At 46.4% G+C, this 12834-nt stretch overlaps 1 protein-coding gene across 1 annotated transcript in view; it reads right to left on the reverse strand.

Moving 5' to 3' along the window:
- SMC3 (structural maintenance of chromosomes 3) overlaps positions 1–12834 on the reverse strand; it is a 111058-nt gene that overhangs the window by 36747 nt on the left and 61477 nt on the right. Inside the window, exons 20-24 of the mRNA XM_068258908.1 lie at positions 11678–11829; positions 9575–9733; positions 5820–5927; positions 5596–5704; positions 4263–4510 (exon numbers count right to left, since the gene is read on the reverse strand). Of these exons, the coding sequence (XP_068115009.1) occupies positions 4263–4510; positions 5596–5704; positions 5820–5927; positions 9575–9733; positions 11678–11829 (776 nt within the window). The remainder of the gene's footprint in view (positions 1–4262; positions 4511–5595; positions 5705–5819; positions 5928–9574; positions 9734–11677; positions 11830–12834) is intronic.

Here is a 12834-nt window from a genome sequence, read left to right on the forward strand (position 1 = left end):
GACAGAAATCGTTCAATTAAATGTTTTCCTAAAATCGTTCAGGCCTAGTTGGAACTGTGTCTCATGCTCCCTGTCACCTCCTTTCAACCAAAAAGATGGCTGCCCTCATAAAATCAAACATTTGCCTGTTCTTTTAAAACAGGGTGGGTAAAAGGTTATATTACCTATATATTTTAATTAACTTAACTAATGTAACTTAATGACAGTATGTTTGTTTAGGCTGAAGCTCCTCTTTAAATAGAGTTTCTCTGCCTCATGCAGTGGCGGACATACCGCCGCACGATGGCCCCTGAAGTTCCGTTGCTTCAGGGGCCCATTAAGTATTGCTGTTTTTTTTATTTTTTTTCCTGGGGGGCCCCCCGACTCTTATCCTCCCCCCTCACCTCGGGCCCCCCCCTCATGCATCGGGAGAGCGGCCAACACAGGAAGTCTCCGGGGCTCCAGCAGGCGCTAGAGGTTCAGCCGCTTGGTCTCCGATGTCTCCTAGTATCCTCTGTATACTGCTCGCTACTAAACCAGGAAGTATTATTATTATTTAGTATTTATATAGCGCCGACATATTACGCAGCGCTGTACAGTGCATATATATATATATATATATATATATATATATATATATATATATATATATATATATATATATATATATATATATATATATATATATATATATATATATATATATATATATATATATATCTTGTCACTAACTGTCCCTCAAAGGAGCTCACAATCTAATCCCTAGCATTGCCATATGTCTATATTATGTAGTGTAAGTACTGTAGTCTAGGGCCAATTTTAGGGGGAGCCAATTAACTTATCTGTATGTTTTTGGAATGTGGGAGGAAACCGGAGTGCCCGGAGGAAACCCACGCAGACACGGAGAGAACATACAAACTCTTTGCAGATAGTGCCCTGGCCGGGATTCGAACCAGGGACCCAGCGCTGCAAGGCGAGAGAGCTAACCACTACGCCACAAGTAGCGAGCAGTATACAGAGGAGAGAGACATCGGACACCAAGCGGCTGAGCCTCTAGCGCCTGCTGGAGCCCCGGAGACTTCCTGTATTTGCCTCTCTCCCGCCGCGCATACCGGGAGGGGGCCCCCCGAGGTGAGGGAGGATAGGAGTCGGGTGCCCCACCCGGATAGCTACCCACCCACCCACCCACCTGGCTACCTACCTAAAGACCCACCAGGCTACCTACCTACCCACCCGGCTACCTAACCACCCACCTGGCTACCTACCTACCCGGCTACCTAACCACCCACCCACCCGGCTACCTAACCACCCACCCACTCGGCTACCTACCCACCCACCCACTCGGCTACCTACCCACCCACCCGTCTACCTACCTACCGGGCTAGTTACCAACCCACCCACCAGGCTACCTACCCACCGGGCTACCCACCCACCGACCAGGCTGCCTACCTACCTACCTACTCACCCACCAGGCTACCTACCCACCCGGCTAGTTACCAACCCACCCACCAGGCTACCTAACCACCCACCAGGCTACCTACCTACCCACCAGGCTACCTACCCACCCACCCGGCTACCTACCCACCCACCCGGCTAAGGGCTACTTCCCTACCCACCCGGCTGCCTACCTACCTACCCACCCACCAGGCTACCTACCTAGCCACCCACCCACCAGGCTACCTATCCACCCAACCACCCATGGGAGCTGCGCGCCGGATGGAGGCTGGGACAGGAGGTCTGCTGCTGCAGGTGAGTAAATGGTGTTTTTTTTATTTATATTAGCAGGCGTATGACCTGGGCAGGTCTGCCACATGATTGCATGTATTTTCTGGGCAAATCTGCAGACATGATTGCACGTATTTTCTGGGCATATCTGCCGACATGATTGCACGTATTTTCTGGGCATGTCTGCAGACATGATTGAATGTATTTTCTGGGCAAATATACCGACATGATTGAATGTATTTTCTGGGCAAATCTGCACAATTATGTGAATTTTCTGGGGAAAGGGTCACCAAAACTTGGGCCCACTGTCTTTGCGTTGCACTTTTCAAGGGAACCTGAGGTGAGAATAATATTGAGGCTGCCATATTTCTCTCCTTTTAAGCAATACCAGTTGCCTGGCTGCTGTGCTGGTCCTCTGCCTCTTATTCTTTCAACCATAGACCCTGAACAAGCATGCAGCAGGTCAGGGGTTTCTGACAATATTGTCAGAACTGAGAAGATTAGCTGCATGTTTGCTGCTGGTGTAATTCAGTTTATTACTGCAGCCAAATAGATCAGCAGGGCAGCCAGGCAACTAGTATTGTTTAAAAGGAAATAAATATGGCAGCCTCCATATCACTCTTACCCCGGGTTCACTTTAAATTAGTTAGCTCCGCCCTCATCCGGTCATTGCCACGCCCATTTGCGCCGCAGGTTCTGTCCACACCCATTTTTTCATAGGGGCCCACAATTGCAATTTTGCACAGGGGCCCACTGCTGGCTGTGTCCGCCACTGGCCTCATGAAATGCCTGTGTCCCCACACCACTGCTCTCTGCCCCTCCCCTCACAAAGCGCTATAGCCCCCAAAATTAGCGACAATATTTGTCGCCATCTCGGATGGTAAATCGAGGAGAGGGATTCCCTGTTCAAAACGCCCACTAGGGGCGTTCCTGCAGGGTTGCCAGATCTGCCATTAGGAAGCTTTCTCCCTGGCCGTGCCCCCGCCTCCCTGCACGCTGAGTGAGAGAGCTCTCTCTGTCCTTCCAGCTTTGTGACCCAGAGGTCACGAAAGTGAAAGTGGGTCAGTGCAGCACACCGGGTCGGCAGTATTCTAGGCTACCTGATCCGCTCAGCCCCCCGGATCAGGTAGTATAATTTTTATTTTATTTTATGACCCCCAAACTTTTCCCTGAAAAACCAGGGAAAAATGATTGACCCCCATGTAAGCCGGGGGTAGGAAATGCTGGATTGGTGCAGCCCCCCAGTGTGTCCCAGTATAGCTAGTATAGTGCCCAGTATGGGTAGGTAGTGCCTCAGTATAGCTAGTATAGTGCCCAGTTTAGCTAGTATAGTACCCAGTATAGCTAGTATAGTACCCAGTATAGCTAGTGTAGTGCCCAGTATAGCCAGTGTAGTGCCCAGTATAGGTAGGTAGTGCCCAGTATAGGTAGGTAGTGCCCAGTATAGCTAGTATAGTGCCCAGTATGGCTAGTATAGTGCCCAGTATGGCTAGTATAGTGCCCAGTATGGCTAGTATAGTGCCCAGTTTAGCTAGTATAGTGCCCAGTTTAGCTAGTATAGTGCCCAGTTTAGCTAGTATAGTACCCCAGTATGGCTAGTATAGTGCCCCAGTATAGGTAGGTAGTGTCCAGTATAGCTAGTATAGTGCCCAGTATAGCTAGTATAGTGCCCAGTATAGTGCCCAGTTTAGCTAGTATAGTGCCCAGTATAGCTAGTATAGTGCCCAGTATAGCTAGTATAGTGCCCAGTATAGCTAGTAAAATGCCCAGTATAGGTAGGTAGTGCCCCAGTATAGCGCTGCCCCCCTCCCTGCTCCCCCCGCGGCCGCTGCTGCTATTACCCGCTTAGGCAGCGGCCGCTTCCTAATCCGCGTTCCCCTTCTCATGTTTAGTTGCAGAGTGTATCACAGCAGCGCGCCCGGCGCTGCTGCTGTGACAATGCAGGGGGCAGGAAAGAGCGCGGCTCCCTGTAGCGGCGATCTGTATCACCGTTACCAGGGGAACCGCTCTTTCCTGCCCCCTGCATCGTCACAGCAGCAGCGCCGGGCACTCTGCAACTAAACATGAGAAGGGGACCGCGGATTAGGAAGCGGCCGCTGCCTAAGAAGGTAATAGCAGCAGCGGCCGCGAGGGGAGCGGGGAATGGACCACCCGACCACCAGGAAAGACTCGCATACAAGCCGACCCCTGAACTTTTGACCCCCTTTTTGGGGGGTCAAAAATTCGGCTTGTATGCGAGTATATACGGTACATATTTTTGGGGGACATTGGATGTGTTACCATTCATCATCCAATGGAATGCATCCTCTCCCAAGGACAGCAGACACTGCAATGTACTCCTCAACTGGTACGGTGTATCCTTACTTTACAGATATACACTGACAAGTGCAACCCGAGTCTGAATGCCTCACTGACTTCTGCTACTTGAAGTACAACAGCCTGGTTTTCACAGAACACCCCTTCATGGCTACTGCGGCATCTGTTTGCAAACACACAGAAGGGTGACGTTGGGAAACGTAATGAATCCCCCCCCCCCCCCCCCCAACAGTTTTATTTACCTGTTTTAAAGTTAACGTTTGGTACTTTTCGAAGGCTTCTTGAGGAAGGGAACCCAGCTCTCTGATCTTCTTCATGCATTCCTCCTTTTTCTTCAGCAGCATTCCCTGCCGGTTGGTCATCTTCTCCAGCTCTTTAGTGTCGTGGTTAATGGCATCCACGTGTTCCTTCTCCGTGGACTTCCACCGATCCATGCTCTTTACGAGATCTTTTATCTCTGCTTCAGTTTTATCAATGGTTACGTCAAGACCTAACAAAACAAGCAACGGAATCACAAACCGTTCACTATATTACAGAGCTGGCGGTGGCCGAGTGCTCTGGAGTACAGCTACTGCTTCATCAGGCTGTACAAGATCAGTTAAGTGAAATGGATTTTAATGGGTCAGTGTTACACGTGCTATTGAAGGTAATTATGTGATTTTGTACCAGAGCTTTGGCTCGGGTACACTTTTGTCAAACATATTTAATCTTTATTATCAGGTTGTCATTAGGTAAACTGAAATAGTGTAAGCACTATAATTAGAGAAACATATATGCATATCTTATGGTATATGACTAATGTAACTGTTTGCATTATTATATCATGTGCAGTGTGTGTTTAATAATCCTATTATATCTGGTGTGCTGTGAATTATAATAACCGTATGAACTGCTTATGAACTATAGATGCCCTTTTACCTAGTAAGCTCAAACTCTAGGTGAACTCTGTGAAATCAACTCTCACCTAGAAAGAATGAACTTTAAGTGACCCATTCAACTGTGCATAAACCCTGGAGTCGTAAATTTCAAGTTGGCCCCATCCAAGGCCAACTCCCCCTCACATGTCTGTCTCTTGTGACGACCCTGAAACTCACGTGAGTACATAACTTGGTTAGGTACGATGTCCCCTATAAATATAGGTCAAGGCACTGTTCAGATAAGACGTTTGCTGAGATATGCTGTAAGAGAGGTGGTACGTATCTTTTTTAATTTATGTACTCCTGATGGCTGAGAAATGTTGCTAGATATTTTTACTATTGCCTTTTTTATAATAACCCTGTTCTATGTGATCTTTGTATATTCTATGTTTATTATTACAAGAATACACTTATTTTAAGATAAAAAGTGATCTTGGTCTGAGACTCATTATTTCATTGGGGATATATGTGATACTAAAAATATATATTGTTGGTATGACTGGTTAAGAACCCATCTGACCGATCTGAGGAGAACTAACGCTTCACTGAGTTAGTATTCTCCATAGTTGGTTACCTATATTATATAGGAGCTGGCACTTTAAGAATCATACTGAACGGGGAAGCTGGCAAAGGAAAGCTCATATGGAAATCCAGTCACCTTCTGATCGTGACACTGTTTCTTTGATACGTTTGTTGATGTTCTCCAGCTCAGACGTGGTCGCTGTAAGCACCGTCCCTCCTTCAGTCTCTCTCAGCTCATTCAATTCCTGTGTTGAGTCGAACGGAGATCATACATTAACACAAAAAAATATAATCACTCAGCCAAGACTTTCTTACTATAATCAGGCTGGAACAGGACGGCTGATGTAGGCGAAAATTCACCTGCTCTACTTGGTCCAGTCTCTTCCGCAAGTTCTCATTCAAGTAAGTCTCTACTCGGGTGATTGTGCCCTCCAGCTTGATTCTCTCGTTCAGGAGTTGCCGGTTATCCTGAAAAACAAAAAAAAATTATCACGTCTGTGGATTCCTCCTAAAGCAAAATCAAAAAAAGGTCAGGTAACTATATGCAGCTTGAAGAAGGACATAGTCCGAAACAGTGGTCTGCACGTCATGCACTTTTTCTGCAACAATAAAAGTAATTGACTTTTAAATACTACTGGTGGTGCTGGATTTTGCTAGAGTTGTGGCCCCTAGCGATACTGGGGCGCAGGTCTTGGCACACCATTTAGAACATATAAGCGAGTGGCTCCTCCTCGCTTTTTGAGCTGAGGATTCCTGCTAACAGCCATTCTAAAATGCCAAGTAAAGACACATAAGTAATCTAGGTCTTAGGGCTGGTGCACACCAGAGCGGTTCTGGAGCGGTTTTTAAAACGCTTGCAGGGGGAAAACCGCTTGGCTAATGAATGGGATGGTGCACACCAAAGCGGTTCGTTTTTTCCCCAAATGCAAACTCGGGGGCAGCAGCATTTTTTAGATTTCTGAGGCGTTTCTACCTCAATGTTAAAGTAAAGGAAAGTAGAAAACCGCCAGATCAGAGTGGTTTTCCACGCGTGTTTGTTACAGAAGCTGTTCAGTAACAGCTTTAACTAACAATATTTGTAATCTGCTACACAAAAACACTCACAAAACCGCTAGGCATGTTTAGAAAATGTCTATAAACATGCCCTGAAATCTGCTTCAAAAACCCAAGGTCGGCGCTACCATAGAGGCAAAGGGGGCATTTTCCCCTGGAGCCCCGACCTCTGAGGCCCCGGCAGCGCCGACCCTGCTCAATTCTGCCTGTCCCCCCCCCTGCAGCTATAATGACAGCCATAATTAACTATAAGTATCGGCGGGTGAGCGAGCGGGCAGCGGCTGTACTCTGAGACACGCTGCCTCCCTCTCACTGTATGACCCGGCGCTTGTTTACAAATGGTGCGCCGGTTCATAGAGTGGGAGGGAGACAGCGTGTCTCGGAGTACAGCCGCTGCCCGCCCGCTGGGACTAATAGGTATTTATGGCTGCTTGCAGGGCCCCGGGGAGTAGAGGGATAATAGTGCACGGGTGGGGGGTCCAAGTAATAGAAGCTTGATCTGGAGAGGTGCGCGGCCAGGACAATCCATGTGCAGTGGTTCGCAACTGAGCCAGTCGGGAAATGTATTTGGCCAGACAGCGGAAAAAAGGATGGAATCCGAGGGACCAGATGTACTTACGGGGGGCTGGAGGAAGCCCTACGCAAGTTTAAATTCTGAGGTGTTCATCTAAGGTACAAGATAAATACATGAACAGATAGAAGAAGTGATAACTGGGGGTTCCCTGTGGCAAATGCATTTTCAGAAGTACAGAAGTAAATGAAGTCTGTGCCCTGCTTGAGTTGATCTGATCTCCCATACACAGGCCCTGGGCTGCAGGTTAATCTCTCTCCGTTGTTATACTGGGATAAGGGCCTGCTCACAGTAGCAGTAATAATAATTCTTACATTTATATAGTGCTTTTCTTCTGTCACACTCAAAGCACTTGAAAGCTGCAGCCACTAAGGGCATACTCAGTACTGTAGTGCTAGGAAGCGTTGCCCAAGGATTCCTTACTGAATAGGTATTGGATTACTGAACAAGAAGAGCAGAGATTTAGAACCTTTGTCTCCAATGTCAGGGGCAGTGCCCTTAACCCTCCTGGCGGTAAGCCCGAGCTGAGCTCAGACAATGCCGCGCAGGAGGATTTCTCAGGCCCTGCTGAGCCGATTTGCATAAATTGTTTTTGGTACACGCAAAGCTGTGTGCTAGCTGCGTGTACCGCCCAATCGCCGCCGCTCTGCGCCGATTCGCCCCCCCCCCAGACCCCATGCGCTGCCTGGCCAATCAGTGCCAGGGGTGGATCGGGACTCCCTTTGACGTCACGACGTCGATGACGTCATCCCGCTCTCTCTCCATGGCAACTAGGGCTAGCCCTAATGGAAATCCCGTTCAGAACGGGATTTTCGGACGGGCTTTTTTAAAAAATATATATATATATATATATATATATATTTTTTTAAATAGTGCTGCGCTGCGCTCCCTGGCGGTTTTAATTGACCACCAGGAGGGTTAAAGTGGTCTGAAAGCCAGCATTTCTACTTTGTTCTAAGGGCCCTTTTCCACTAGTGATTTTTTAAATCGCTACGGTTTGCTAAATAACATAGGAATCGCGGTAGGTTATTTCCACTACCGCGATTCGTTTTTTCCTCAAACGCGATCGCGCTGCGGAGCGATATTTGCCACGATTTTGCTATGCACACTACAGCATAGCAAAATCGTGAACGCAATCGCCGGAACTTTCCTGCACTTTGCGATTCAGCAATCGCTCGCGTTCAGCGTGAACGCTAGCGATTGCTAGTGTAAAAGGGCCCTAAGAGATTCCTCACAGCTTTAAAGCTACTATCCCAAAAAAATTTTCCTTAACAAAACATCACTGAAATGGTTAAAAAAAAAAAAAAAGCACTTTGTCCTGCTATTCAGCTTCAATCAGCATCTAAACTGGAGATAACAGTATCTTTGTTTGCATTCCAATGTTGATGCATGTGTGTAAACAAGTGAGAAGGAGCTCTCTGTGCTTCAGGCACACAAACAGCTCAGAACAGCTAATTAGAAGATGTTAGTATATAATACAAAGCGGTTTGAATAAAATGCAATGACAGATTGCAGGGTAAGATAAACTACACTTTGGCAACTTGTAATTTGTAAACAGACAATATTACTTATGCACACAACCAAATATGATAACTGTATAGGTGCATACACACGCCTGATTTACTCAAACGACGGGTTGTTAGACCCGCCGTTCTAGCGACAGTTTCCGTGTGTACAGTCTGTCGGCAGACTAAAAAGGCTGGTTTTGGCGGAGCCGTCGAAACCAGCCTTATCAGCCTGTCAACAGGCTGTACACACACAGAAACTGTCGCTAGAACGGCCGCACTGCAGGCGCGTCTGATGACCCATCGTTTGAATAAATCAGGTGTGTGTATGTGCCTTTAGGGTAATAAAAAGTAGGAAAACACATTTTTATGGAATGTTATGTCAGAGTTTCAGACCACTTTAACCAGTACACTATCCAACCACTGTAGTAGTAAAGACATGCACACTGTGCTGGCTGCAGTGGTGCGTATCATGACCCCATTCAATATAAATAAATGGGGGTGTTGCCTGCCCACCGCTTAAAACCAGCTCAAGAGACTTGTTTTTTATGCTGCTCTTAGTGTAAATGAATGCAATGGGGTTAAAGAGAAACCTGGGTAGCAGCTGTGAGAGAGCAGTGCAGAGTGTTATGTGAAACAGTCATTGTCACTAATATCATTTGTCTAGTAGGAATGATCAACGATATGCAAATACTTCTGAGTTTATGCAAATATGTAAAATTTGTAAGCAAATACATGCAGCTTGAAAATGGACAAATCAGGTCCCACCCAGGTTTAAATGGATTGGCCCAATTTCAAGCTGCATATGTTTGCATAAAAATGTACATACATTTGCATGAACTTGGTAGTATTTGCATAGCATTGATCATCCCTAATGACTAGAGATAGCTTACCAATAAAAGCAATTTAGTGAGGAAAGAAGGATAAAGGGTGAAGTATTATTCCATAAAACAGTTGGGCATAGCTTCACTTTAATAACTGCATACCTGCTGCAACTGGCGAATTTCATCATTCAGATCATCCACTCTACTCTGGTCTTCCAGGCTGAGTTGTGACAAGAGATCTGTCCCCAGTTCTGCTTTCAGGGAATCCCGAGTGGACTCCATGGCGTGTAAACTGGCTTCCAAGCTCTGCAAGCTGCGTTGCTGTAATAAACACACATAGGGAAGTGAAATTAGTTTTGGATTACTGGGCTCTGGTTTAGATCGTGAGCTCCTTTCAGGCTTGGTTCAGTTGTCTGAACCAGCCGTCCACAGCAGCCCAGCACCTCATTGCAAATGCTTTTCTGCAAGCTTGCAGCAAAGCATTTGGCGGCGCTTCCTTGCTTGGAGCATTTTTCATTCCAGCAGGAGGACACGGAAGCACTGGGTTAAACCAGGGGTCCCCGAACTTTTTTTGGTCAAGGGCCGGGTCAACATACTTCAGATTGCTGGAGGGCCAAAACATACATAAAATGATGTTGACAAACATTACATTGAATCTAGGTTTTGATTTCCCCCAATCATGCCCGGAGGAGAACTTCCAGCAGCAGCCATTCAGTCATACCGCGCCCAAAGAACATCTTTGTGCACCAGACAGTGAAGCATACCCAGTTGGACAGCAGTGTCACCTGATGCAGAATTGGAAGCCAGCGAATGACTGCTCACTGGCTTCTACAGTATGTGGATGGGGGGTGTCAGCACGGTTATTCTATATGTAGGCCGCCAATATTTAAAGGTGCAGTGGCCCACATCTATAAGTTATACGTTTTGTATTTGGGGGTGCACAAGTGAATACTTGTGTGCTCTGTCAGTGTGGCGGTCTTTGCTTATCCTCCTCCACTCACTAGTCTGTACCAGAGTGGGTGTAACTATTCCACAGCTGCAGAGTGCTAATAAGGTGGAGAGACTGCTCTAAGGCTACTTACACACCAGGACGTTGCGTTTAGGGGACGTTATAGGGCACATAACGTGCCCCTAACGCAACGCCTGGTGGTGTTGGAGCAGGACGCTACCAAGAGCCTCGTTACAAGCAGCTCTTGGTGCGCCTGCTCTGTCGGAGGCACTGCGGAGACCACGTGAGCGGAGCTCTCCGCATCACGTGGTCCCGCCAGCCAATCAGCGGCCGCTCCAAAGAGTAAACATTGCAAGTGCAGTGAATATAAAGTAGCCATGTGCCTGGCTACGTAGCGGCCTCTCCCCGCCCCTAAAATAAAAAAAATTAAAAAAAAAAAACACCCGTCTAACAGTCTAACGCGGCGTATAAAGTGCTGCATGCAGTACGTTGATCTTGACGTGAAGCATTACTGTGTAACGCAACGTGGGCACTGTGAACAGCCCATTGATTTATCATTGCTGTGCGGTGGGGGTGCGTTACAGGCTGCTCTAACGTGCGCCTGCAACGTCCCACTGTGAAAGCAGCCTAAATGTTTTTTTTTCAGTAGCAGCCTCCCAAGCAGTGCAAATTCACATTTTTATCACCATTAGATGGGAGATGGTATCACATACAGAGGAGTGTTACAACATATACATATTGCTCTACATAAACCTTAATATGTTTCACCAAAACGGCTTCCCCAGAAGGTGCTGTACATATTTACACACGCTATACAATCACATACTCCCCCCCACCACAATCACATATTATCCCCCATCATAACAGCTCAAGTCAGAGCAGTCTCCACCTATTCACGATATCCACCATTTGTGGTTAGGCTCATTAGCATTCTGCAACTGTGGGATAGCTACACACCCTCTGGTACAGACTAGTGAGCGGAGGGGGATAAGCAAAGACCTCCACACTGACAGAGTATCTGACTCTTGATTCACCCACTGACATAGGGGTTTTTAATCATTTTTGATTACATATTTATTAAAGTTAGAAAGTTACAAGCTTTTATATGTGCCAATAGAGCTGTTCCCTGGTAATTTTTTTCCGGTTAGTTTATGGTTAAATTATTGCATGTGGAAGCAAAATGCACCTGCCTCGCGTATGCGCTTACAGTTTCCACTCTGCATCCGCACAAGTGTGAACCGGCTATACGTGCATAGTAATAAACTACTGTATGTGGATACACAGAAATGATCTATACTTCCGGGCATAAAACTCACCTTTGGCATGAAGGTTTTTTCTGACTGCACACGCTTTTCCTTTAGCATCTTCATCTCGGACAATATACTGTCCCGGGAGGCCTTGAACTTCCTCTGCTGAGTCTCAATCTGCTGCATCTGGTTCATCAGCTGGTCAATCTCATTATTAATCCCTGCCCAGTGCTAAGGAAAATGCACGCCACGGCAGACCATGAGACAGCGAGATCACAGGGAAGTCACTGGTGTTTGCTTACTATGGTGTTTCCGAGATGGAATTAACGGTTGCTCTCCTCTCACCTGACCTGGATTCCTCTTCTTTGAAAGAAGAAGGGACAGCAACACAAAACTTACCTCAGAGGTGTACTTATAATATCTATTTTCTTTAAAGGACCACTAAAACTGAAACATTTAAAATACATGTAAACATACAAATAAGAAGTATGTTTCTTCCAGAGTAAAATGGGCCATACATTTATTTTCTCCTATGTTACTGTCACTTACAGTAGGTAGTAGAAATCTGACAGAACCGACAGGTTTTGGGCTAGTCCACCTTCATGGGGGATTCTCAGCAGGACCTTTATTCTTTATAAACACACTCCCTGAAAAGGATTTATACAAAGATGCTAGCCAGCCTCACTGCTCGCTGTACACTGATTTGGCAGTTGGACGGAGAAACTGCTAATTTACTAAGTGCTTTTGAAAATAAAAACCCTGAGGAGATGGGCTAGTCCAAAACCTGTCGGTTCTGTCAGATTTCTATTACCTACTGTAAGTGACAACAACATATGAGAAAAGTAATTTATGGTTCATTTTACTCTGGGAGAAATGTACCTTACGTGTATTTAAAATTTCATGATTTTCGCGATAGTGGTCCTTTAAAGAGGTTCTGTGGAGGCTTAAAAAAAAAAAAAAAAAAACAAAAAAAAAAAAGTAAAAAAACAAAAAAAAAAAAACGGACACCTGGAGCTTCTAACGCCCCCTGCAGCCGTCATGTCCCGCGCTGTCGTCCTACGAGCCTCCGTTCCCCGCCACCAGTCTGGCATAATTTTTCGTCTCTGGGAGCTTACTGCGCAGTACAAGGTTTTTCTCGTTCTGCGCCTGCGCAGTAAGCTCTCAATGATGCGCGCAAGCGTACGCACGGCCACGCAGCCTACTTAGATGAATAATTAGACCGGGAC

This window comes from Hyperolius riggenbachi, chromosome 10, assembly GCF_040937935.1.
Source record: "Hyperolius riggenbachi isolate aHypRig1 chromosome 10, aHypRig1.pri, whole genome shotgun sequence".
In the NCBI taxonomy this organism is placed as follows: Eukaryota; Metazoa; Chordata; class Amphibia; order Anura; family Hyperoliidae; genus Hyperolius; species Hyperolius riggenbachi.